Genomic DNA, 27,350 nt, shown 5'->3' on the forward strand with positions numbered 1-27,350 from the left:
ATTATTACACCTCCGTCTTAAAATAAATGCAACCATGAGTTTCCATGTTCAATTTTGACCGTCGTCTTATTTAAATTTTTTTATGATTAATATTTTTATTGTTATAAGATTATAAAATATGAATAATATTTTATGCGTGACTTATGTTTTTTAGTTTTTTTTAAAAAAATAAATAAGATGAACGATCAAAAGTTGGACACGAAAATTTATGATTACGCTTATTTTGGGAGTATTACCTTATTCCACACCGTCTGATCAAGTATAGGTGGTGGAGATTAAAGAAAGGCAATATTGCAACACGCCCCCCCTTACAATGTTTCCTTTCCCAATTCGGACTCGTAATCCGAATCCGAATGAGATTTAAAACATTCGGCGCCGGCGGCGGCCTATATTAAGTAGCACAAACCCACATCTCTGATCCTCACAAACGCAGCCATGGCGGCGGTAACTGTGCTCGATTGCCAAGTGTTCGGCATTCACAAGATGGTGCTACTCTCCGAGACAGCGGCCGCGCCACCGCCGCCGCCGCCGCTGGCGGAGCAGCAGACAGCGCCACCGGCGGTCACGCTACGGCTTCTCGTCCAGCGGGCTTGCTGCTACCACGACAGCGACGACGACGCCGACGGTGTCGTCGACCACGACATGGACACAATGGAGGACGTGATCTGCCGAGCGCCGCTCCGCGAGCTGATGGCGGATGATCGCGACGACGATGGCGCCTCGGTGGCGGAGCGGGCGTTCCGGGAGATGTTGGCCGGGATCGAGCACCAGACGCTGCTCCCGGAGGTCGAGCCGGAGGTGTCGAAGGCCGCGGCGCGCGTCCGGGCGGTGTGCGAGGGTCGCCCGGAGGAGGAGATCGCCGGGCTCGAGCTCCGCCTGCACGTCCTGCTCGTGGTGCACGTGTTCGGAGGCGCCGGCGACGACGACGAGATCGGGAGCGACATGGATCTCAGCGACGTGTGCGGGGAAACAGAGGACGACGACGACGGCGTACTCATCAGCGACGAGGACGACGACGAGTACGGCGTCTACGGCGGCGGAGGGTGCGCCATGGCGCGGGAGGGCGGGCCGAGCGACGGCGCGCTGCTGCTGTCGGGCTTCGCGGCGCGCTCCGACGGCGCGGAGCTCGACGACGACGACCAGCTCGAGGTGACGCCGCGGGACGTCCGCCGGCTGGTGCGCATGGCGCTGGACGGCGAGGACGTCGAGCGCGACGAGGCCTACCAGCGGGCGCTTGCCGGCGGCACGGCCGTGTCGCCGGTGTCGCTCGCCGCGATGGTCGACCAGGCGCTCCAGTCCGTTCGCCGGCAGCAGCAGAACGCGCCGCGAGACGGCGTGGTTCGCCGGATGCGCACCGGATTCTGACGTGCAGCAGAGCGGATGACGTGTCGCGCCAACGCAACAACGCCAAGTTTTGTCTGTTACTACTACTGCTCCTATTTTTGATCTTGGTAGAGAAGTTGGTTGTCAATCGATTATTGAATAGCAAAAGCTGATTTCAGAAGATGTTTGGGGGAGTTTTTAAGCTAATGCAGCTTCTACCAGAATCAGAAACTCCCCTAAACAGTCCAGCTTTTGGTTCAGATTGAAGCTGTAGTTGTGGAATCCAGAAAATAAATAGAAGACAGAAACTGGGAAACCCACCTTTTTCATATTCTCATAAGCTGGCTGCTGGTTACCAGCCAGCTGCTTCTCAGAATCTTAAGCTCACCAAACAGACCCTTAGGTACTGTTTTTCAAATTGATTGAAGGCAAATGCAAGCCTTGTTCAGGTTCAAATATTGGAATCTTGAAATCAGCTTATATGTTTCAATTGGATGTAGGCAGATTAAAACCTTGTTCAGGTTCAATAATTCAAATCTATATCAAGCATGCACTGTCCAATTCAAAAGCTAAACATAGCAAATTAGAAATCTGGACAAGTTCAGTGCCCATTTGAAGCTGGAATATGAAATGGACAAATGGTGGTGTATGAAACTATCAATTTCCAATTTCCGCCCCCAAATTCAGCCAAACAAAACTTCAGGTTAATTAGGAACTGAAAACTTCAATGGCCATTCGGTTCTGCTTCTCGCTATCCTATCCTTCCGATTGGCATAGCTGTGCATCAAGTATGAAAATGCACTAGATTAAACTAAATAAAGCAGCTCCTACATATATATGAGTGTCATGTCAAGCATGGATTAAATTAACATAGATACAAAAATGAAACATGATTAATTACTAGGATTACTTAACACACGGATCACAGAAAATCAATCCTTGCATGCAGGGGAAATCGATGGATCGACCTCTCTCCTTAACTTGTTCTTAATTCTCATGTACAATCAAAGAAACACACACGCACACACACATGCGTGCACTGCATCTCTCTGAGCAACGAACTCGATTGATTTGATTTTGATTCGCTAGGGATTAAAGAGAAGCTGAGATAGAGATTTCGACGATCATGCGACGCTGAAGGAGCTGGCTGCGCTCTCGACGAACTTCCTGGCGCCCTTGAACCACCTCTTGTCGCCGGCCTGCGCCTTGCAGATGTACAGCTTGCCGTCGTTGACGGTGGCCGTGATCAGCTGGTGCTTGCCGCCCTCGTCGCCGTCCGCCGTCCTCGTCAGCACCGTTACGCTGTAGTACTGCTTCCCTCCCACCACCGGCGCCGAGCTCTCCAGGATGTTCGCCGTCGCCACCGCGTCCGACTCAAACCCACCCTATATCGCATATCCACACATCACAACACATTCTCGCAAAAACATCATATTTAAAGGGAAATACTACAAGACGATATCCCGTTCGAACAAGATGTCTGATACCTTGTTCGGACGGGATGATACCGTATCAGCCGATAACTACGAGATATCATCCTGTCTGAACATGATAGCGTACTATAGCATTCTCATGTATGTAAAGTTTCGAAAAGTTTGACCAAATCCTGTCTCGAACATCAAATACGTTACCTCGGAATCTGTCTTGCCGGAGTAGGCCTGCTTGCCAAGCAAGAAGTCGACCTGAACAAGAAAGCAATCGTTAATTCAGAACTATTTCTACTTTATCTTATAGAGAGACCGTGTCAATGTCTAAAACGATAAAATATTTTTTTTTATTTACCTGGGCGAGGAACTCCTCGGGGGAGCCGAACTCGGTGATGGTCTTCTTGGTGGTGGGGTTGATTATGACGGAGACGTTGCTGTTGGCGTCGAAGTTGTCCTCGTAGCGGAGGACCTGTCCGGGGAACTCGCGCTCCTTGCTGGGGTTCCACTTGGACGGGATCAGCAGCTTGAACCCCTCGCCGCTGTAGGCGATGAACTCCGTGTTCGTCTTGGGCTTCCCGAACACGTTCGCCGCCTCGCCGTAGGCCGCGGCGGCGGGCGCCACCTTCACCCCCACCGCCGCCGTCGCTCCGGCCAGCAGCGCGAGCGCCGCGCGGCGGGAGACGTCGGCGTCGTCCTGCTTCTGGGCGCGGCAGACGAGGAGGTGGGTCCGTGTCGCCGGGGACGGGGAGGCGACGCGCGCGGCGACGCGGGCCGTGGACTGGTGGAGGAAGCAGGAGGTGGACGCCATTGCCGGCCGGTGGGCTGGTGCCTCGCCGCTGATTGCCTGCCTGAGAGTGGAGCGGGGTGTAGTGTGGTGGAGGGAGAGGGTGATGGGGCGAGGTGGCGACGGGATAACGAAGAGGAGAGCGCAGTGGGGGCGCGGCGGTGGCGAGGACTTGTGGTGTTTGGCGCGGCGAGTGGATGGTGTTCGGATCGCGGGATAAGGCTTCGCGCCGCGCCATTGGCCCACGTCGGATCGAGCCGTGTTTCGTCGCGCGCTCTCTGGTCACGTCACTCTGCTTGCCTCCCCCTCTCGTACTCTGCCCTCTTGGCACTCTGCTGTTACTATCTGCGATCATTTTTTTTTCACTGAAACTTTTTAGGGTGAATGCCACTAACTTTCTCCGTAATTAAAATTCAGAAGATCTGCTGCCCTTATGTAAAACCAGACCTTTCCAGCTCCTATGTATAAGATGAAGATACATGACTGAAAACAAATAATTATAGCGAAGTAAACATAGCTCGCCGACTAAGTTTTTCGAACTTGCTTGTATGGGTGAGTGCGAGCACTTGCGTTTATTTTATGTTTCTAAAAAAAATAAGATAATACTTTTATAGTTTTACTCCTGATTTGAAAGCCATGGTTTAATATAAAAACAATGAAAAAAAATTATAAATTAATTATAAAATTCAAAACTGGCAGTAATTTTTAAGACATCTGAAACAAGTATCCCATCTCTGTCCCAAACTATCTAAACAGTTTTTCCCCTAGTTGGACCTATGAAACATCTGGTGACGAGTAGCAGTAACATCAAGTGGATAAGGGATTAACAAAGATTTTTTTTTTAGAAAATAAATGGACCAGAGGCTGATAAAAGTAATTTTTCTTCCATTTTAGATGTGTCGCCGTTCAAACGGATAGACTTCTATTGGTATTTACAGGGAACCGCGCGTTTTGTGATTTTTTTTTCATATTACTATTGCAATTGCATTTCGAATTATTACATCAGCGCGCATTATATGTCATAAAATTCTTGAACGAATTCAAGAAGTCGTTATAGGCTGTGATTTAAACTTCAGTTCTTTTCCATCACATCAACCTGTCATACACACACAACTTTTCAGTCATATCATCTCCAATTTCAACCAAAATCCAAACTTTGCGTTGAACTAAACACAACCATAGTAAGATACAGAAAAATGGCAATCCCTTGATACTTTTGGAGATTCACAAATGAGCAAAGATGCAACACGGCCACAAACCATAGTCCATATTCCCACACACAACACATACTAATTTTCCTCCAAAAATCTAAACAACTTCTTTTCAGAGAAATTAAGCTGTACAGGTCACAACAATGGCACGCAACTTACACCACCAACCATGTCACAAAAACTCGAGGCAATGATGACGCCATCGCCATTGCCAAGCTCGATCAAGCTTAAGTGGTTTCTTCATCCACCATCTTGTTGATGAACTCGGGGATCTGCACGTCGAACCCGAAGAGCGTGATGTTGTGCGGCATCGACGGCATCTTCGCCGACGGCATCGGCGGGAACGACAGGTCGGTCAAGCCGGAGAAGTCCGGCATCTTGGGCATCTGCGGGATGCCCGCGGCGGCGGCGACCGCCGGCTGGTTCTTCCCCGCCGCCGCGAGCTCGGCGACCAGCTTCTCCGGCGGGACGTTGGCCGGGAGCTGCTTCTGCACGTCCGGCGGGAGGTTCACCAGCACCTCCGGCGGCATGTCGGCCAGCATCTCCGGCGACACGTTCGCCGGCAGCTTGGCCAGCACGTCCGGCGGCAAGTTGGCTAGCACGTCCGGTGACACGTTGGCCGGAATCTTGGACAGCGTCTCCGGTGGCACGTTGGCCGGCAAGCTGGCCACCATCTCCGGTGGCACGTTGGCCGGAAGGTTCGCCGGCAAGCTGGCCAGCATCTCCGGTGGCACGTTGGCCGGCAAGTTGGCTGGCATCTCCGGTGGCACGTTGGCCGGCAAGTTCACCGGAATGTTCGCCGGAGGGGGCGGCGCCGGTGCTCCTGGCTGGCCATTTGGGATCACCGGCAATGGAGTTTCAGCTAGGAGGCGCAAGCATGCAGAGGAATGGACGTTTATGGACAAAATGGCCAGGAAAGTCACGTAGAAGAGGGATCTCATCGTGACTTTCCCTTTGGAATTCCAAAGCCGGCAAACTGAGGGATTTGCAAGTCCAAAGTGAAGAATTCTCGCTGATATATGAGAATCTAATCCAAGAACAAGCTAAATTTGGTGAGGTTAAAACTGTAAACAACCCATGCTAAAAATAGCCCCAAAATGAGCTGGAAATGGCTCCAAAATGTAGCAAACAACTCATGCTTCAGAGCAAAAACTAAATATAGATGCCAAAGTGTATTTTGCGTGTATTAACCAAACCATTTGGTACTACTGGTAGTAGTTCTTTTGCAACCAGCTGGATAGTTGACTGCTAAGCCCATGATAAGTATGTAGAAAACAATAATCATGGTTTAAAGGTGGGTTTATAAGGGAACGCATTTTCAGAACGTAACTTCACATCAATAATTTCACACATATCAATCACTGAGATTACAGATTGAAATCAGTAGTTTCATTACCCCTCGAAATGTTTCAGCTAGAAGAAAGATATCTTACATGGGGACGCTGAAAATGTCGGTTGTTCTTGTCAGGAGAAAGGGAGCTTCATGATCATCACACCTCATGGTCTGCTCTGTGAAGGATTAGAGACCTGAATTTCATGAATTTTGCGCTGTATGTGCATCAACCTTCCGTTTTAATTCTTCAACACTATCCAGCACCAACATGAGCAGTTCATTTGATACCACTGCCTTCTCTGCCACTTCATAGAAGGATTTGCATAACAAATCAAACCTTCGTGCAACCGGTGAGTCGACCATCTCATTATAGGACCAGTTAGTAATGGTACCGTGTCTCCGAATCATATCCTTTCTCCATCGCTGCAATACATATTTGGAGGGTACTTTTTTGACCTTCAGTAGAGCAAGTACGGTAATGATGTGGCTACACAATATTCCCCGGAATTCGAAATGACGGCATGTGCATTTACATCTTCCATCACAATCATCTCTGTCCCACCACACTGTGAAATCCAAGCTACATTGTTGCTCCCTAATTTTAACATCTTGCGTCACCTTGAATATGTAAACCGAACCTTCCTGTTTCAGAAGAGTTGGATAACAGTACATCTTACCTTTTAGCTGCTCTTGAAATTCTTCAAACATTTTATTTGTATAAACCTTCTGGAATTTCTTCTCAATGCCATAATGGGTGACACATGGTACAACCTCATGTGAGGATTTCCAGTTAGCATCAGTTTCCTTACAATCAATGCCCACAATTGTTTTATTATATTGGTCCAGAAACTCGTCCAACGTTGTGGTAGAATTGATGTATCCATGAAATAAACTACCAATGCTTTCACTATTTTGTGTGCAAAACATACCAGCACAAAAGTTATTTTTCACATAAGTGGGCACCCATTTATGCCTATTACAGAACAGCATATTAAGCCATGCGCTTCTGCCATGAAGGCCAAACTTGTCAATTATCTTACTCCAATTGTTTTCAAAAACAGTTTGTGTCAATGAATTATGTACCACAGTTGAAAAAGCATTTTCAATGCTTTGAAATCCTGAGAATCCACTGAGATTTTCAGGCATCTTCTTCATGACAGACTGTAAACGCCATATATGACAAGTTTGTGGAAAAACTTTCTCGATAGCATCCTGAATCGCATCGCACTGATCAGTAATTATGACTTCTGGTGGCTTATTTGACATAGCTAGCCAGGATTTGAACAGCTATAGAAAGGTCACAGTGGTCTCATCTGATAGTAGTCCACATCCCAACAAAATCGGCTGCCTGTGATGATTTACACCAACAAAAGGAACAAGAGGGATGCTCTCCTTGTTCATTAAGTATGTAGTGTCAACTGTCACGACATCCGAGAAATATTTACATGAAGCCCTACTTCTTGCATCTGCCCAGAAAACATTTCTCAGGCAGGAGTCCTTGCCAAAGTCCAAAGCATAGAAAAAGCTAGGATTCTTGAACTGCATGCAGAAGAAGTAATGATAAAGCCTATATGCATCACTGAGCTTCAGTTTTCTTTCCAATTGCAAATTGTTCATGGGATCCTTTTGACCAAATGGGCGATTTTCAGCTTGCAAGCAAGGAGTACTGGACTTCTTGTTGGCATGATTGTCTGCTCTCCCATTTGACACCCTTCTTCTTTTAGCACACGAATCAGTTTTTTGTTACATATGAAAACTTCCATTCGACTTGTTTCACTTGGACTGAGATCGTGATTGTGCTCAAGCGTAACTGAAGATAAGAAGAATTTGTCGTCAGGACCATCAAGATCCACAATTATCTTAGCTGGACATTCATTCTGATGATGCTTCCATGCATTGTTTGAGGAGCATTGAGCGTTGTCTTGTCTTCTGCAAGCGAAGGTGAAGGATTGGAAAGTGCTTGAGATTCTCCTTGTTATAGAAAATCCCTTCTTCTGAGCATATCTCTCATAGAACACAAAAGCATCATTCACACTGGCAAATGCCATCCCTTCCTTTGGTTCCATGATTTCCAAGTCATCTTCTGTGGCTTGTTCATCAGTATCACTTCCTGATTCCTCATCGACAAAATCATCCTCATTAACCACTGTTTTCACGAGTGCATTTTCTACTGTTTCCAGGTGCACATTTATCTCTTGCACCTCATCAAGGGATCCGCTTGTTGCCATTACCTAAAGATTTAAGAAATTAAGAGAGTCATAAACCCAGTCGGTAAAAACCTAGAATACAGTATTTCTTTTTGAGGACTCTACTTACTGTGTGAGAATTTGTCACAGCAGCAAGGAAATAAACCAAGTTGCCTTCTAAATTCCAATGCTCAACTCTTTCCAGTGGATAGAAACCAGGTGAGATTTTTGCACTGCTTTAAGGGCTCAGCAACCACGATTTGACCACACCTAAAACGCAAATATTAGGGAATGACCTAATATTAAATAAATAGAAGGGTGAGGCTTCAAACCCAGGCCGGCTAGCCCACCACCTTGTGGAGCTAGCCAAAAAAACCCTTGAGCGTTTCTCACGATTTAACCACACCTAGAACACGACCACTCACAAGCTGAAATAAGTGGCGATAGGAAAAAAAAAAGGGAAAGCAAAGCTTCTGCTTACAACATTTCCCACCCTTTTCCCCGATAATGTTGTAATGTAAGCTATTCACATTAAAACAAAAGAACAAGTTTACCATTTTGACATGACATGATACTAGAAGGTTGAAGAATGAAGACTATATGAATCCGAGCAAAAACAGAACTCAGCATTCTAAGTTTCTAACCCATTAATCAACATAATAACTCCGTACTAGTACTATCCACACTCTACCCCTATTCTTGTTCAGGTATACTAACAGTATTCACTTCTACCAGGATCCAGGAGGCGAGGGTCTCTCATCGGCTGCTGCGCCGCAAATCAAACAGAAGACAATCTTTCATGCATCCTAAGTCCCAGATAAACACACCTGGAAGAGGAAGGACTCGTTGCCGCCGCCGGAGGCAACGTTGGGCCCCGCGAGAAACCGCTCCCCGTCCTCACGCCACCGCACACCGCTGCGAACCAAGCTGACGGGGAGCCGAGAACGGAGGAGCGCGAAGATGCCGGCGGCGGGAGGGAGAGCCGGCGCCGCCGGCGGCACAGGTGGAGGTGGGCGAGCGAGTTCGCCGGCGATGGCGAGGGCAACCACAATCTATTGTGGTCTTGACGCGAGCCCAATTCTCATTCGGCCCAATTAATGTGGGCCCATGGATTTCTCAAGCCCATTGGTAAATTTTCAGAAAGGCCCCTTCGTGTATATTGCGCATGATGCACTTTTGCGGAAACAACCTCAGAAAAGACCAAACATACCTTTGCCGCGACACAACGTCCTCTTCCTTCTCCTTCTCATCCTCGCTACGGGGCGGCGCGGCTGCGGCGGCAGCGGCGGCGGCGGAGAGGCGATCAATCGACGCAGACGAAGGTTCGGTTCTACCTTGCTTATGCTGGGCGGGTGTGGAATTGAGATCCGTTGGGAGTCGGATGGATTTGTTCCTGTCGTTGGTGACGAACCCTAGCCTACTCTGTTTGGATTATTTTGCTGTGATAAATCTAATCGGGCCTCGTTTATGGTACGGATTCTCGAAACCAATCAGTTTTTAGCGGATTTATTTTATGCGAAGTATAGCGGTATAGTTTCTTAACTATTTTTTTTTTAAAATCCTCGGTTGGACATCTCATGCCTGCCTCGGTGCCTCCCCTTGCTAGATGTGCATAATTTTAGGATTGCCGAAGGGCTGAATTTTGGCGAAACCGCATTGCAGACCAAATCGATAAACCGAAGAACAAAGGGTTAATTAAGTGTTTAATTATGTACTTCGTATTTCTCTGCCCAAAAAAGCTTTACTGTTTGGAGTGCCGTGTTGTAAATTAGAAAATGTGTCACAAAACTTTGCTTACACTAATATTTATAGTGGCCAATGTTCATTCTACAATAATAGTTTGGTAGTAATACCGCTTACTACATCTTTCTTTTTATTTGCACAGTGCCACTGACTACATAACCACTATGAATCAGGTGTACTGATCCTCCTCAATAAGTTGGAGCAGGAGTTATCATGGTGAGTACATTCTAACTGCTTGATAGTAGCTTGTGCTAAATCCATATTCTGTTTAAGGTTTGCAAGTTCTTTTCTTCCGTGGTCACTTGTTCGCCTTTTTTTTTTCTGATTGGTGCCACTTCGCAGGCAAGCCTTGCTGATTCTTTCTTAGCAGATCTTGATGAACTGTCAGACAATGAAGCCTATCCTGTGAGTTTATTTCTATTTCTGCCATGCAACTAGATTTAATAAGCGATACTTCTTGAGAGCTTGTTCATTTATCGTCAAAATTTTCAGGAAGAAGAAAATGCTGAGGCAGTGGGTATGGATGAGGATGGCGGTGAAGATATGCTTGACCTTGAGTCTCTTAATTATGATGATCTTGACAGTGTCTCAAAGCTGCAGAAGACACAGTGTTATAATGACATAATGCAGGTGCACGATCAAACTCATAAATCCTCACTTTGTTTTATATAGTTCTACATGTTGCATATGTAGGCCGTTTCTTTGTTTACCTGTCAAACTTAAAACCATATTCATATGGCGTTCCATGATGTTTTACACCAGAAGTCCAGAACATTGTTTGCTAGTTCAAAAAAGAAACATTAAAGTTGACGAATTACGTGGAACACTTTAGCACTGTAGCCTTCTGTTCGAATAAATAGAATTTGAGAGGTGTTTGTAGGATGCAAAATGAATATAGTTCACTATGCTCAGTGTTAGAATGGTTTGTGTAACTATTGGATTAATATTGACCCTGTAGGCAGGCAACCCAGTTCTTTTATATTTTGAGGCACAAATTGCCGTACTCCTGATGCATGATAGATTGACAATTGATGACTCCATTTGTTTATTTGCAGAAAGTTGAGGATGCACTTCAGAAAGGCACAGACTTCTCCAATCAAGGGTCCATCTTGGAGGAGGATCCAGAATACCAGCTTATTGTTGATTTCAATGCTTTGTCAGTAGATATTGAGAATGAAATCATTATAATACATAATTTCATACGCGACAAGTATAGACTGAAGTTTCCTGAACTGGAATCCCTTGTTCATCATCCTATTGACTATGCCCGTGTTGTTCAGAAGATTGGAAATGAGATTGATTTGACACTCGTAGACCTGGAAGGGCTTTTACCTTCTGCAATTATAATGGTTGTGTCAGTGACAGCATCAACAACTAACGGGAAGCCTCTTTCTGAGGAGAATCTGGCAAAAACCATTGAAGCATGTGAGAGAGCCCTTACTCTTGATGCTGCAAAGAAGAAGGTGCTTGATTTTGTCGAGAGCAGAATGGGTCGCATTGCACCAAACCTTTCTGCTATTGTTGGCAGCGCTGTTGCCTCAAAACTAATGGGAACTGCTGGTGGTTTGGGAGCACTTGCAAAAATGCCTGCTTGCAATGTTCAGTTACTTGGGGCAAAGAAGAAGAATCTTGCTGGATTTTCTAGTGCCACATCTCAGTTTCGTGTTGGCTATCTTGAACAAACTGAAGTATTTCAGAGCACACCTCCAGCTCTGAGAACTAGTGCTTGCAGACTTATAGCTGCAAAATCAACTCTAGCTGCAAGAATCAATTCAATCAGAGGTGATCCAACTGGAAAAGCTGGCCGGAACTTGTTAGAAGAAATTCGTAAGAAGATTGAGAAGTGGCAAGAACCGCCTCCTGCAAAGCTTCCAAAACCACTTCCTGTTCCAGACTCTGAGCCTAAAAAGAAGAGAGGAGGCCGTCGGCTTCGGAAAATGAAAGAAAGGTAAGCTTTGCTCATCGTTCTCTTTTACAGATAATATAAAACAGTCCCAGGCTTAATTTTGTGTTAACCTACTTATTGTTTTGTGCCATATGCTGAAACTTGATTTGCCAGACCCGCAATATTACCTTGTCTTAAATTTTGGAACTGATTCTGCAGATATGCGCAGACTGACATGATGAAGCTTGCGAACCGAATGCAGTTTGGGGTACCAGAAGAAAGCTCATTAGGTCAGTTAGTGTTGAGTATAGATATGCCAGTTTGACATAACATTATGTGTTTAGTTTCACCATTGTCATACTGCCTTAGATGGAAATATGGCTATTTCTTACATAATCACATCTTGCTATCATTAGGTGATGGCTTGGGGGAAGGCTATGGCATGCTTGGACAGGCAGGAAGCGGGAAACTACGTGTATCAGCTGCGCAAAGCAAACTTGCTGCTAAAGTGGCCAAAAAGTATGCTTTTGATTCTTTCTGTAGTATGTTTTTCTTTTGTCTTTACATATTAAAGAAATAAACATGGTTCAACTTCAAAAATAAAAGGATCACTCACCATGATTGAGGGCTGGTTTAGATGGCAAAATTTTTTGTTTATGGGTGTCACATCGGATATACGGACACACATTGAAGTATTAAACGTTATCTAATAACAAAACAAATTACAGATTCCGCCTAGAAACTGCGAGACGAATTCCGTCATTAGCAAATGTTTACTGTAGCACCACATTGTCAAATCATGGCGCAATTTGGCTTAAAAGATTCGTCTCACAATTTACACGCAAACTGTGTAATTGGTTTTTTTATTAAACCACATTTAATACTCCATGCATGTGTCCAAACATTCGATGTGATGGGTGAAAAGTTTTTGTTTTGGGAACTAAACAGGGCCTGAGAGTCGGAGACGGCTTGTGCCCATTTACTCGAGTCTAGACGCAGGATAATATCTAATGCGAAGTTCTCTTTCTAACTGTTAATCCAATGCAAGCAGGTTAATACTTCACACTATTAGAGAAAATGTGCAAGCAGGTTAAAACTTCACACTATTCTCTGTTGTTGCATACATATAATTCGCACTGCGTCCAGTTCCAGTTGCCCAGCAAAAGCACTAGTGAAATCCATGTTGCTGTTCTACCCTCCTGCGTTATTTTTTTTTTAACTATGTTGCTTGTGTTTCAAGTTTTGACCTCTCACGAAATCATCAACATCACTTTGATTCTATATTATTTTTCGAATATCAGATTCAAGGAGAAGAGCTATGGTAGCAGTGGTGCAACATCTGGACTGACGTCTAGTTTGGCCTTTACACCAGTTCAGGTGAGTTCTTGTTATATTGATAAATAATTTTAGTCATGTATGCCCTTCAGCTAATCCAATTGTTGAATATGAAATTGACTGCTACCTAGATTGCTCTTTTTACTTTGGTATTTGGATTGCTCATACTTGATGGATCGGAAAAGACTATGCCAACATTTCTTGTTTCACTTTGCTCTGCAGAGTACTTTTTAATAAGTTCCTGTTGGAAATTAATTTGTGTTCTTGAGATAACAAAGTCAAATTGGATTTAACTAAGGTGAAATGCACGCATGGTAAGTGAATTGTTTAGAGCTATCACTAGAACATACATGTACTAGAAGATCGGTGATCAGCTAGCTGTAAAATGTTATGTCGGCAGGGAGTAATTCAAAAGGAAATTTACTAGCTAGCTAGTTTTGAGCTGTAAAAACGTGTTACTGTAGCAGGTCGGTCACGGTAGCAACCAACCTAAAATTCCTATAAAAGGACATATACCCCGATGTAACAAAAGCTGTCTTGGCTTGTGCAATATATCAAGAATGCATACACCCGTTCTTTTACCCTAGTGTCAGGGCCAACAGTTCCTAAATTTTCTATCTTTGAATTCATGTCAACCATGTGTTCTGCCATGCATTTAATTCTGCACCATGCATCACATGTTCCTTGCAAATCTAGTGTCGTGTGTTTCGCGCCATACGTGTTCCCTGATGTATAACATGGAGTACCTTCTAGTGATTCTACATAAAGTCCCTTCCCATCATTTTGTCTTTGTAACATACCATTTTTTTTCTTGTTCAGGGAATAGAACTATCAAATCCCCAGTCCCATGGGAACCTGCTAGGCAGTGGAACACAAAGCACTTACTTTTCTGAGACTGGAACATTTTCAAAGATCAAGAGGAACTGAGCAGAGAAGTTGGTCTCTTCATCCCACCCACTGCATCCGTTTTACCCACAGGTTAAGAACCCTTTGGGATGCACTGACAAAGAACCCTTTGGGATGCACTGACAAAAAACCATCTTGCTATGTAGCAACTTAGGAAGATATCTATCTTGTTTTTTCTTTTTGGTGGTTGTTCCTAATGACAGTAACCACATATCAGGTGTCAAAACCAGAGGCATTTCACTTTAGTTGCCCTTGTACAGCCTATTCCATATAAGGCCTTTTCATCTAATTTTCTCATCTAGTACCTGTTTGACAGGTTCTCATGCTGTCATGCATAGCTAACTTACTAATTCTTTCATAATTCAATATACATCACAGACATTTGGCATCACTTAATCATATAGATCCAATAATTTTTGTGGATAAGTGCACGCATATCACGTGGCATGCATGAAAACACGGTAATGCAGCTGAACACAATCACATATACATGCAAATCCAATTCCAAATCATGACTAGCAGCTAGGGCAGCTCTCAAACACCATACAAACAAGCACGCATTACAATTTACATAAGGTTGAAAATTAGGAGTCCAGAAGAGTACAACTATTATATGTCTAAAGAAATTTGACATACATGCAGGAAAGGCCAACGGATTGACACTAGAAGGAATTCATCAAACTCGGTGAGCTGGCACTTGAGATAGGACGAAGATGACAAGGATTTTATCCACAGATGCATCTTGATTTGAGGATAAATTAATGAATCAATCAAGTAATACTCTGGATGTGTTTGGGAGCTGATGCTGAGGCAGAGGCAGAGGTCGAGGCAGCAGAATCATCTCCATGGCCTTGACGGTTATCAGGATGCTTCACATCTGGATGGTTGGGAGCTGAGACTGAGGCACAGGTTGAGGCAGCATCAGCATCCAAGCTTCCAGCAGCGTCTCCCTGGCCTTGACGGTTACCATGATGCTCCAAATCTGGATGGTTGGGGTGATCTTTTAGAGCAATTTCCACCTTATCTGGGTTGCAGTCACCATGAAGCTCAAATGATCGCAAGCTCGGAAGACGCTCAATTCCAGAAATGGATTTCATCTCCCTGAAACTCCAAACAATTTTTTCCAACTTAGGATTCTTGCTGAAGCTGATATCGGTAATGTCTTCGCCGTGGATGAGAAGAACCTTGAGATGCTGGAACTGTTTTTCCCCAAGGGTGAGCTTGCTTTGGACATATGACCTGCACCGGAGCCGGAGATACCGCAGTGCTTTGAGATTGCCAACAACTGCCATATCTTGTTCTCCTAGATGAGTGTCGCAAAGAGTTAACTTCGCAAGTCGGCTGAGCTCCTTGATCCAACGAGGCAGCCCACATCTTATGCCGCATATGTTCAGGCTCTCAAGAAGCTTTGGATATGAGAATGCTGTAGGCTCTGCCATGTTCATGTCAGGAAAATTCTCGCATCCATCTGGTACTTCAACACGGATTGACAGAGAGATGAGACTTTTATGCAACTTCTCAATTGCCTGGACTAAGTGCTTGAAGCTGTTTTGGTCACCATGGAAGACCACACCTAGCTTCCTAAGTTGTAGTAGCTTCCCAATGTCCATCAGCTCATCTTCTATGCCAGAAACAACAACATGGCACAATACCTGCAGATTTGTCATGCTTCCGATCCCACGTGGCATACGCACTGTGGAAAATTTTTCGGTCTGTTCATTTTGTTGTTGGGTGTATCCAGAGAGCAAATGTTTTAGCATTGGAAGAACTAAAGATTTTGTAGCGAATGAGCTCACGGTTGTTTCTCTGATGTCCAGTGTCTCCAGCTGCTGGAGATTTTGAATTTTCTTGGGAAGTTTGGTGAGCTTACTTCTTCGAAGGTTCAGATACCTGAGCTGAAATAGTTTGCAGATGTTCTCCAGATGATGGTCCTTTAAGCCATCACAGCCTTCTAGATCCAGCACTTTGAGCAATCCCAGCCGAGAGAATGCTGGCAATGACTTCAGAAAAATTGTGAGGTCATCCAAGGGCTGATCATAATGCTTGCGCATGTTCCAGCATGAGGAAGAACTGGGGCGTGGAGAAGCCTGAAGCTCTGCTAGGACCTGTTGCAGCTGACTCCTGTTCCAAATCGAAACACGGTGTGCAAAATCTGGCTGAAGATCTGCATCCACAAAGTTATCCTCTCTAGCAACCTTGGTGATGAACTTTGAGATCAAGCCATTCACTGCACAGCTCTTGATCTTCCCAGAAGCGCCGATGTCTCTCTCAAGAACAAATCTTTTTGCTAAGAGCACACCAAAGCATCGCTCGGCTTCATCCAGCGCTGTCTGCCCGTTTCGTTCTGTGTTTATGCTCTCAGCAGCCCATCTTCTGACTAAGCTTGTTCTCCTGATCATCATAGTACTGTTGCTACTGCTTCCATCATCTTGGATAAATAGAGAGAGATACGTCAAGCAGCTCTTGTAATGGACAGGCAGGTCGTTGTACCAGAACATCAGGATTTGCTGCATGTTTTCATCCAGCATTAAACCATGTGAATCATGCAGGCTATCACACAAGCCCTGAAGTTCTTCCCTGTTCCTGTTAGGATTGGCATAAAGGACATGGAGGAATGCTCTGATGCACATGTCAGTGGAGTTGGAGGCACATTTTGACAGTATGGATCTAATCACTTCATCCAGGTTACCGTTGCTGGGATAGTTTTCAACCAGGGAGACAGCCTTGGCATGGAAGAAGTCGATGAGATGATCCAGAGGAGGGAAGACTCTGTCATGTGGTGAACAGGAGTAGGCTACGGCAGGTGACCGGGTTGTCAGCAGGATGGCACTGTGAGCCGTGTTGCCGGGGAAAGCTGATTCGATGCCACGCCATAGCGATTCATCAGGAACATCATCAAGAACAATTAGGTAGCTCTTATCTTTCAGGAAGTTCTCCATCATCTCCTGAAATGTCATTCCTTGATGAAATCCCATCTCGGATGCCATCGTTTCTGAAATAATCTTGGCAACGTCCATTGCAAATCCTTCATGAACTTCCATTGCCGCTGCTTGTAGAAATCCCTCCTCCTCCTCCTCCTCCTCCTCCTTGTCGGATGCTGTTCCACCGATAAATTCCTTCACCTCGTCAAACGTCGTTCCTACAGGAAATTTGTTCCCCTTTGAGCCCAGATTTTTTCTCGAAAAATTTGAGACCACAATTCTCTTCTTTTTCTTCTTCAGCCGCGTATATCTCCTCTTGTTCCTCTTGTCGTAATCGGATACCATCCCTCCCAGCGCCCGATGCATGTGCTGAATCATAGGGAGTATTTGTGTCATCATGTCTTGGTAAACCCAGCCGGGATGAGATTGGCCGCTGTGCCACTGCCTGATTTGGAACAATTCAAGTATGCGCGGATCATCCAACGCTCGCTTTACAGGATCAATGGCAGCTGCGACGAGCTCCTCGTCATCAGGTCGTATGATTGATATCACTTTTGGCCGTCGGTGCTCGTCGGCGGCAGCCAGCAGCCAGCCGACCAGCGTGTCGGTTTCACCTGCGAAAAGGTTCGCGGGTGTCTCCTCCTCCAGCAGCGCGCGCCTCCGGTGATCTTGCTTGGTGGTGTTGCCGGCGGAGGAGGCGTCGGCATGGTGGTCGCCGCCGCCAGCCTCCGACAGCTGCCTCTTCGCCAGCCCACGTTGGCCGCCGCGACGGGCGGCGGCGGCGGCGGCGGCATTGTTTCTGGTTCTGGGGACGACGACGCCGTACCTGCGCCGCCGCTCCCCGACGTCGCAGGCGCGCGATTTGAGCTCCCGGATCCGCGTGGCGATGCGGCGGCGTGCCGGCAGCGTGAGGAGCCTGACGATAGGGGTGCTAAGGTCAAATAAAAAATAATTTATGGGTTTTCTCGCGGGGGATTGCTAGCGCGCGCAAGAAAAAGAGTTGGCGAGCACTTTCTCCCTTTTAGTTTAACTACCTATATTATTTATTAATATACTGACACTAATGATAATAATTAAGAAAATATTCTCGAGATTTTTTTACTGACAGATTGAAAAATTTTTAAGTTAGATTTGAAAACTTTCGATTTAAGTTTTAAATTTTATAGTCAAATTTTAAAAACTTTCAACTTGAAATTTAAAAACTTTCAACTCAGATTTGAAAACTTTCAACTAAAGAATCGAGATTCAAAAACTTTTAAGTCCAGATTTGAAAATTTTGAAAACTTTCAATTTGAGATTTGAAAACTTTCAACTCGAGATTCGAAAACTTTCAAATCCAGATTTGAAAAAATTGAAAATTTTCAAATTGAGATTCGAAAACTTTCAACTCGAGATTTGAAAACTTTCTACTCAAAATTTAAAAACTTTTAAACTCAAAACATGTTAAAAGATAAAAAAAAGTCAGAAAAAAAGCGAGGAAAAAAAAACGAAAAAAACGAAAAAAAAAAGCGTGGAGAGGCGCGCGCGCCGGCGCTGGGCCTTCTAGGCATAAAACGCGCGCCGGCAGCGCGCACACGCTAACTAGTGATTTCGTTTCTCGTTGTAACCCGGCTTGCCGTATCTAAATATAGAGGTGGATCCATCCATAAACCCATTTATAAGTTAAATTAATATTTAACCCGTAAATCGAATCCGTGGGTTACGCACTTTTTTTTTCCTATAAGCGAGTTCACGGACAAACCCACTTGCACCCCTACCTGAGGAGCCGCCGCGCGCTGCCGCCGGAGCCGGCGCCGGCGAGGCGCTGCATGTAGACGTCGACGCAGTTGTCGCAGTCGCGGGCGAGGTCCTTGACCTGCCTGGTCCACCCCTGGAGCTGGTGGTCGGGGCGGTCGAGGTGGAGGACGTGGAGGAGGAAGCCGTTGATGCTCTCCATCTCGTCCTTGATGAACTGCACGTCGCCGCGGACGCCGCCGAGCAGCCTCGCCTCGTCCTCCAGGATCCGGATCAGCCGCCCCAGGAGCGAGTCCACGGCGCTGTGCGCTGAGCTCACCTGCAACTCACCCATCGATCACTAGCATAGCAGCAGCCAGCAGCCCACCATGACCATGGGAATCAAATCATATATGGATATTGGATGGAAGGATGACTTTATCAAATGGCCCAAGGGGGAAGTGAAACGGAAAGATTTGTCTCCCCAAAGGGCAAAAAAAAAAAGGCAGGAAAAGAAGATGAGAGATAAAAATGCATGCACGCATGCTCCAACAGGTTATACCGTGAAAGCTGAGGTTAGAAAAAAGAAAAGCTATCAGTGAAAAATGCGTAGAGAGCCGATTATATAGTGGTCCGCTTTTGGCACTAGCTATACTAACTAGGCCAATTTGGTTGTTTTGGAGACAGTAGCCGGCGCTTTCATTAAACTTGCTCTAATCGCATATACCATGTATCAAAACAACAGTATTTTACATTTTACTTTTTTATGAAGGTACAACTAAGTACGCACACGAACTTATTCTAAGTTCACACAACACCACACGCACACACCCGCGTATGCGTCCAACACACACAATTGTAGACTTTGAGTTCCATTGAACTCACATGCGCGGATACGACATATTCCGTGCAGTGCCGTTTCATCAAAGTTTCCTACGTAAAGCTTGTTTCAGAGGTTCTCATGCATAACAAACTTAACTATTTTTCTTTCATAAATCAACAAATAGCACTGACATTTGGCATCGCCTAATAAGATAAGCTGTCTAGCTAATTTTTGCGGCTAAGCGCATGAATGTCATTTGACATGGAATCATGCATGGATGAAACATGGTATGGCAATGCAACCGAACACATGCAGATCGAATCCCACAATGTACAGCTACGGCAACTCTCTGAGATAGGGATACAAAACATGCCACACAATTAAAATCTTGACGTTCCAAATGAGTACAGCTGTGTACTAAGTATTATTTGCATCCAAGAGCAGGTTCAAACATGAGAATTATAATCAATTGCATAGATTGGAAATGGGTCTAAACAATTAAGAGAAGTGATTTTGCAACAATTAAGAAAAGTGGTTTTGCTCCGTTGAAGTATCATCAGGAAATCTACTACAAAAGGTAAACAGCTAGGAAAAGAATCAAGGTGAGCACTTTGTGGTATGGTATGAACCCACACATGAGGCCATTTACAACAAGAAAAATGACATGACAGAAACAGGAAACCATATCATGGTTCATCTGAGACTGCAGTAAAATGGCAGATCATATTAATGTATAGGAAGCATGCCATGGATTCTCGATGATAACTTCAACTTCAGCATGACCTCGACATGAATCTGATTGACATCAAAGGTTTTGCCCATCTTTTTTAAACTAGTTTATTTTATATACAACCTTTTTATTTTTTTTCTATGGAGAGTGGTAGTTGCACGCAATTTTGGATGAAAGTGTAAATAAAAATAAATCAAGTATATTGAATTGTATGTAGCACACTCTTTCACCTTGAGGTTGAGGGCGCCGTTGCTTACATTGTTCATGCCCTATTCAATCATCAAAATTTCGCAGTATCGCACCTAATGCTTGTTTGAGATGTTCTCATGCATAACCAACTTACTATTTTATATTATATTTCATAAATCAACAAATAGCACAGACATTTGACATCACTTAATCAGATATGCTCAATAATTTTTGTGGCTAATTTTTTTTGAGGTAACCGACGGCAGGAGATTTGCCGGAATGCCATAGAAGGGGGAAATCAAAGTTTTACAAAGATAATAAAGAGAGACAGAGCTCAACCAACTGGAAAAAAAAACAAAAAACGGTCTAGAGATCAAGGCGGTTTAAAAGCCAAAGCTCTTATATCTAGATCTTCCTTTACTAGGTGAGCTACTCTTAACTCCGAAGCCTCATTTTTTTTTGGAAGATTCTTCTATTCCTCTCTAACCAAATATTCCACCAGGTGGTGAGAAGGCTTCCAGAGATCACTCTTTTTTGTTCTTTGGATTTGATGCAGTTGATATCATTCCACCACAGTCAAATGTCATCACGCAATGACAAGGAGGGAAGACCACCCCAAGCACTAACCAGGGAACAAACATTTCCGAAAAAAATGCACGAACGGAAAAGATGGTTTGTGTCTTCAAAAGCTTCTTTGCACAGGTTACAGATCTAGTTGCAAGGCTAATGCCTGCGAAGGAGGCTTTGCGCTGTCAACGTTTTTTGGTGAATGATCAACCATCCAAAGAAACGAGTCTTCGGTTCCGCAGGTGCTTTCCAGATGGAAATGAAGTCATGTGTTACAAAGGATCCTTGAAACTGAGCCAAATAAGCGCTTTCTGCTGTGTAAACACCTTTCTCATTCCAGTTCCAAGCAATGTCATCCTGCACTTGCGGGTTAAGCTGAATTTGCTGTAGCATCTCCCCTAGTTGCACTAATTCGTTGATTTCTTCCACCGTGGTGAATTGCTTGAAGGACTGGAGCCAAAGATTGCCTTCCAGCTCTTTCTGAACATTTCTTTGTTTTTGTTTTGCTAGCTTGAAGCAGAGTGGCACAACATCCTTTGGGCAGGAGTTTTGGAGCCAGTTGTCGCGCCAAAAGCTTGTTTTTGCTCTATTTCCAATAGAAATTGTTGTTTGCCGCTTGGAATAGCCTGTTGTCGGTTTCATCGCAAGGTATTTCCATACCAACCCCGGGCCTGTTTTGGTTCTTCCAGCTGAACCAAAGCCACCGAAGCCTAAGGGCTCCCAAAAAATTTTCAAGGTCCGGAAGCCCCAAACCCCCTAGAGCTTTCGGCCTACACACTGTTTGCCAGTTTACCAGACCTTCCTGGGTTTGTGTTACTTGGGTCTTCACAAAAGGAAAGCTCTTTGAAAACGATCTATTCTTTTTATCACCCATCTTGGGCATTGGATGGCGGTGAGGTGATAAATTGGCAACGCACTTAGGACCGACTGAACCAGGGTCCTTCTGCCTTCCGAAGTGAAAAAATTACCTTTCCATGCCGGTATTCGTGACCCAATTTTCTTGATCAAAGGTAGGAAGTCAACCTTAGTTTTCGCGTGTGAAGTGGTAGACCAAGATATCGAAAAAGGAAAGATTTCAGCATTCCAGGGAAGTTTTGAATAACATGTTCCAGTACTAAATTTTCACATCTTATCGGGAAGATTTCCGTCTTGTTCATATTTATGTGCAAACCTGAGACTTGAGAGAAAATTTCGAGGATCCTTCTAATTGCTGTCAGTTCATCAAGGGAGGGTTTCACAAAGAGTGCAACATCGTCAGCTGATTGCACGCAATATCATTTAACATGCATGAAACGCTGTAGTGCAATGCAGCCGAACACATATGCATATCGAATTCCACAACATCAGCTCTCTGAGTGCAAACCGAACACATGAAGATCGAAATTCGACACGGATAAACACGCAGGCCCACACATTAAAAGGTTGCAATTCCAAAAGAGTACAACTATGTTCTAATAGCGTTACTTGCACCCAAGAGCAAGTTCAAACTCGAGAATTAGTACAATGATGAATTGCATAGATTGGAAATGGGTCTAAACAATCAACAAAAAAGTGAATTTTGCAAGGATTAAGGCCTTATTTGGCAAGCCGGGATTGAGGCCCATTCCCACGGCCCAATAAGATCTCCATTCGGCCCAAAACCCCCCAAACCCAGCGCCGCCGCTTCCCATCTCGCTCATCCATCTCCGACCGCCGCCACCCTCCGCATGCCGCCGGCGCCTCCCTCCGAGCGGCGCCGTGCAGGGGTTTTACCAGAGCAGCAGCCGTCGAGGGGCGACGGCGACGGCCGGCTGCGGCTGCGTCATGCTGCCCCTCTACGCCTACCTCGGCAGATTGAGCCAACCATGGTTAGTGCTTGAGCTTGCATGTTAAGAGTTTATCTGCATTCATGTGAAGTTCTGGATTGTTTAGCAATGGAGTTCTCGCCAGATCTATGAACCTATGAGGAAGGGGATTGAGTGATTAACAACAGTAAGGCACTCACAGTTCCATCGCTATTTAGGCAAGATTTTACCAGTCGCATCCTGACTTAGTGCACAGAACAACGATTGAACCACCTGTTCATGGAAAGAAATGAGTGGACAATTAACTAACCACATGTTTCAATATGGAGATAAAGAATAATAAAATGGTACTTGAAATGTTATAACTTTGCAGGTTCAGAAAAGGAGAGAGATTATGAAGTCTTAAGATAAACTAGCTTCGATTGGTGAAGAAAAGCATTCCCCTGTGGTGTTTACTAAATTGAGGAAAGAAAAGCTCAGACTTAACAAGATGATTTCCATGAATGCTATAGAATAGAGGTATGGGATAATGTAACACTAGTCTATTTATAGCTCATACAGTCATACATGAAAAGCAAGTGGTTCTATAGACCTTTACGGTTGTGCTCTTGAGAGTTGTAGTCAGTTAAATAACTGATCTGTAGCACGAAAGCATTCACACTATTTGAAATGCAAATTAATCATATTCAAGACTTCATGTCATGCAGAAACACTTTTGAGACTATGGGAGCAGTACCTTCAAGCCGGCTACTGACACAATATTGGGTTTTCAAAGCTGTGCCACATCTGTCAGGCAATCCAACCATCACAGTTATGAATTAAAGTTTGGAACCATGAGTTCATATTTACTACTTTTTTTGCAAGTAAAACTAAAACAGTTATACAAGTAAAACGAAAACAGTTCATACTGGACTAGACTGAAGGGACTCCAGGACAAACTGATATGAACTGATGGCTATTCTTGTGAAGGTCCTGTACACCACTTAAGTTAGTTAAGCAATAGTAACTATGAAGAACTCCAGAACTCTCTCTCTCTCCTTGTTTTGTTTTCTTTGGCTGATTTGTAGCCCTTTTTTCCCTATCTAATGGAATGACATGCAAGTCTTTTGCATGTTCCCCAAACTAATGCTAGAACACCTTTGTATAGGTGGCAAATGTAAGAATGGAGAGAAAAAAACTGCAAGCCATAATATCAGTAGCTAAAACATCGAAAACTCAATGTTTTCCACAGATATTCTGTCATGACGATATTTTGATCCATAACTTATTACACCCCAACTTGCCGTGTACATCACTAAATCTTCATGAGTGATAATCCAAAAAATACAACTTTAGTACCAATAAGCCTAGTATAAATGACATAATAACACCTGCACACCAAAACCCCCCAAAAGACGGTCAGTAATCTGAGTGCAAAGTACCTTTCTCAGAAATGACATCAACTGTGCGGATTAAACTAGTACTTGCAACCCATGATAATATAAATCTCAAACAATGATTTAGGAGACCTGTTCTCAGATTATTGTACATTATTTAAGAGTAAAAGGTATAAGAACTGGTCGTCTAGTGCATCTGCCGTCTGATATAGCTAGAAGCAGGAGACTATGCAAGTTCACTTGAAAGTTAGAATTCAAAAAATTTGGAATACCTGACAGCATAAGTGAATTTACATGATTCTACAATGATTATAGCTATTCTCTGAACACACATACAGCTGGTATGCAAAACTTATGCTACCTAAGCATTAGTTCCTTTACGGTGCTCACATCTAGCCATCTAGATCTAGGCATTGATATGCACACTTGAGTAAAGCTCCATTTTACATGCTTATACTTACATGATTTATGTACAGGAATATAAGGATACCACCCATACAAGATCCTCATCTGAGGAATGGTGCATGGATGGATTATTGCCATATGAGGAATGGTGCGTGGATGGATTATTGCCAAGTTGTACACAGATGTGTCGATTTTTATGATCGGCAATATAATTTATAGGGTGTTCTATATCAAGGAGAGATGGTGACACAGACATTTATACTGGTTCAGGCCCTCAATGCGAGGTAATACCCTAGTCCAGTTGTATGTGGATTGGATTTGTGCCCGATGAGTATGAAAGATTGCGTAACCCCTTAGGGTTCATGCCAGCGCCCCTTATATAATGCTGGGGGATTTGCCGGCATGTGTGATATGGTATCCCTTATAATCTTGGTGCATACCATTCATGTACAGATACAGGATAGGTTTCCCTGGCTGCTATCCCTTTCCATGTATTACAAATAACCGCATGGGCCTAGGCAACTCGGCCTACCCCCTGCGCTGTAGCCGAAGGCCTCCTATAGGACACCCGGGTAGCATGTCCCCCACAAGCTGTCTAGAAGAAGGTGCACTCCATAATAGTCCCTGCATTGCACTAACTAATTCATCAACCCCCTGCAAACAATGTGATGGATGGCATTAGAGAAAAAGAAGTGTAATTGTGGGATTTAGGTGTTAGTAGGAAGAGAGAAGCATCTATTACCTTGATTAGCCGGGAGCATTAATATGATTTTTGGGTTGGTTTTCTTGAGCATTAGTATGATTTCTGTGCTTGTGCAGCCGCCACCCTCCACAGGCCGCAGTTGCCTCAGCTCCCTTCATGCGCCGTGCAGGAGTTTTACAAGAGAGCAGCAGCCGCCGAGGGACGACGGTGATGACCGGCTACGCTGCGTCATGCTGTCCCTCGACGCCGACCACCGCGGGAGGAACAGCATGATATGTTCCTGGACCGCCTCGGCTGCAGCCAACCATGGTTAGTGCTTGAGCTTGCATGTTAGAGTTTATTTGCATACATGTGAAGTTCTTGACTGTTTAGTAATGGAGTTCTTGCGAAATCTATGAGCCTGTGAGGAAGGGGATTAACAACAGTAAGGCACTTACATTTCCGTCACTAGTTAGGCAAGATTTTACTAGTAGCATCCTGAATTAGTGCACAGAACAAAGATTGAACCATCTGTTCATGGAAAGAAATGAGAGGACAATTAACTAACCACATGATTCAATATGGAGATAAGAACAATACAATGGTACTTGAAAATTGAAATGTTATAATATTGCTGGTTCAGAAAAGGAGAGATATTATGAAGTCTTAAGATAAACTAACTTAAAACATTTACCCAAGGTGTTTGCTAAATTGAGGAAAGAAAAACACATTGACAAGATGATCTCCATGGAGGCATGAACACTACAAACAGGCATGGGATAGTGGAACGGTAGTCTTATTTATAGCTCCAACATGAAGAGCAAGTAATTCTACAGATCTGTATGATTGTGCCCTTGAGAGTTGTATTCAGTTGAATAACTAAGCAATAACACGAAAGCATTCACATCATTTGAAATGCAAATCACGCTCAAGACTTCATGCCATTTGGAAACACTTTCGAGACTATGGGAGCTATACAATGTTGGGTTTCCAAAGCTGTACCACATCTATCAAGCAATGAAGCAATCCAACAATTAATCACACATCTATCAAGCAATCCAACAATTAATCATAGTTATAAATTGAAGTTTGGAACCATGAGTTCATATTACTTCATTTTGCAAGTAGAACAAAAAAACAATTATAGAAGTATACCTTCAATAAAGAATATGTTGAGAATAATATTAGATGGAGACTGAAGGGACTCCACAGGGAATGGATTTTGAGGCTGCAGAGGCTTCAGCCAATGCATTAAGGCTGCAGAGGCTTCAGCCAATGCATTAAGTTCCTAGGAGACTCACAACAGATTGTGCAACATGTGTTCTAAAAATTGCGTCTGGCATTTAGCACATTAGAACTTGGAACAAATCATGTTCAATCTACTGGAAAGTACCATTTTCATGTTGTTGTCAGTGGTAGAAGGCGCTACCTGAACCAATCACAACTTTTGACAGCCCACATGAGAGTTCCAAGGAGATGATCTACAAAACTAGATTGCGTTATCATAGATAATTTGAGTGATAGCAAGAAGAATAAGCAGCTTCGATAAGAATACGTTGAGCATAATATTAGCCTGAGATTGACAGGACTCCATGACACACGGATATCGGGATATGAAATGATGGTTATTCTTGTTTTTGGCCGACTTGTAGCCCTTTATTTTTCTATCTAATGGGATGACTGTAAGTCTTTTGCGTGTTTCAAAACTAAACAATGCTAGAACACCTTTGTATGGGTAGCAAATGTGACAGTGGAGAGAAAAAAGTTGCACACCTTAATGTCAGTATCAAAACACTGCAAATTCATTGTTGTCCAAAGATATTCCTCAGTGACGATATTTGATCCATAATCTATTGCACCCCAACTCCATGTTCATGAGTGGTAACCAAAATATACGACTGAAGTACCAAGAATCCTAGTAGAACTGACATGAGAATACCTGCACAACAAACACCCCGAAAGATGGTGAGTAATCTGAATGCAAAGTACCTCTGAAGTGACATCAACTGTGGATTGAACTAGTATTT

General features: G+C 44.2%; 4 protein-coding genes and 1 non-coding gene across 9 annotated transcripts; 1 reads left to right on the forward strand and 4 right to left on the reverse strand.

Moving 5' to 3' along the window:
• Window positions 1-2,245: 2,245 nt before the first annotated feature.
• Window positions 2,246-3,797, reverse strand: LOC4342370 (oxygen-evolving enhancer protein 2, chloroplastic). The gene is made up of 3 exons (XM_015791242.3): window positions 3,106-3,797; window positions 2,955-3,005; window positions 2,246-2,708 (listed from the first exon to the last, which is right to left on the reverse strand). The coding sequence occupies exons 1-3, from the start codon at window positions 3,556-3,558 to the stop codon at window positions 2,448-2,450; spliced, it is 765 nt and encodes a 254-aa protein (XP_015646728.1). The 5' UTR covers window positions 3,559-3,797; the 3' UTR covers window positions 2,246-2,447.
• A 924-nt stretch (window positions 3,798-4,721) lies between these two features.
• Window positions 4,722-6,987, reverse strand: LOC4342371 (classical arabinogalactan protein 9). Its single transcript, XM_026027167.2, has 2 exons — window positions 6,179-6,987; window positions 4,722-5,772 (listed from the first exon to the last, which is right to left on the reverse strand). Exon 2 carries the CDS (start codon window positions 5,684-5,686, stop codon window positions 4,973-4,975), a length of 714 nt encoding a protein of 237 aa, XP_025882952.1. The 5' UTR covers window positions 5,687-5,772; window positions 6,179-6,987; the 3' UTR covers window positions 4,722-4,972.
• A 2,463-nt stretch (window positions 6,988-9,450) lies between these two features.
• On the forward strand, window positions 9,451-18,155 carry LOC4342372 (U4/U6 small nuclear ribonucleoprotein Prp31 homolog). 5 transcript variants are annotated; one of them, XR_001547598.3, is made up of 10 exons: window positions 9,451-9,586; window positions 10,150-10,223; window positions 10,350-10,412; window positions 10,500-10,637; window positions 11,063-11,955; window positions 12,112-12,182; window positions 12,309-12,411; window positions 13,194-13,269; window positions 14,047-14,205; window positions 14,776-18,155. XR_001547598.3 is itself a non-coding variant. In XM_015791238.3 (10 exons), the coding sequence occupies exons 2-9, from the start codon at window positions 10,221-10,223 to the stop codon at window positions 14,152-14,154; spliced, it is 1,455 nt and encodes a 484-aa protein (XP_015646724.1). In that variant the 5' UTR covers window positions 9,451-9,586; window positions 10,150-10,220; the 3' UTR covers window positions 14,155-14,162; window positions 14,776-14,908. The 5 variants fall into 5 exon arrangements, 3 of the variants coding, with proteins under 3 accessions (XP_015646724.1, XP_025882951.1, XP_066168480.1); XR_001547599.3 differs by having other exon boundaries at window positions 10,181-10,223; XM_015791238.3 differs by having other exon boundaries at window positions 14,047-14,162; window positions 14,776-14,908.
• On the reverse strand, window positions 14,601-19,143 carry LOC4342373 (disease resistance protein PIK6-NP). The gene is made up of 3 exons (XM_066312331.1): window positions 18,812-19,143; window positions 18,436-18,460; window positions 14,601-18,032 (listed from the first exon to the last, which is right to left on the reverse strand). Exons 1-3 carry the CDS (start codon window positions 19,120-19,122, stop codon window positions 14,904-14,906), a joined length of 3,465 nt encoding a protein of 1,154 aa, XP_066168428.1. The 5' UTR covers window positions 19,123-19,143; the 3' UTR covers window positions 14,601-14,903.
• A 5,520-nt stretch (window positions 19,144-24,663) lies between these two features.
• LOC107275575 (uncharacterized) lies at window positions 24,664-26,284 on the reverse strand. Its single transcript, XR_010742321.1, has 3 exons — window positions 25,782-26,284; window positions 25,384-25,638; window positions 24,664-25,295 (listed from the first exon to the last, which is right to left on the reverse strand). It is a non-coding gene; the product is annotated as an uncharacterized protein (transcript).
• Window positions 26,285-27,350: the final 1,066 nt, after the last annotated feature.

This window comes from Oryza sativa, chromosome 7 (genome assembly GCF_034140825.1).
Source record: "Oryza sativa Japonica Group chromosome 7, ASM3414082v1".
Taxonomy (NCBI): Eukaryota; Viridiplantae; Streptophyta; class Magnoliopsida; order Poales; family Poaceae; genus Oryza; species Oryza sativa.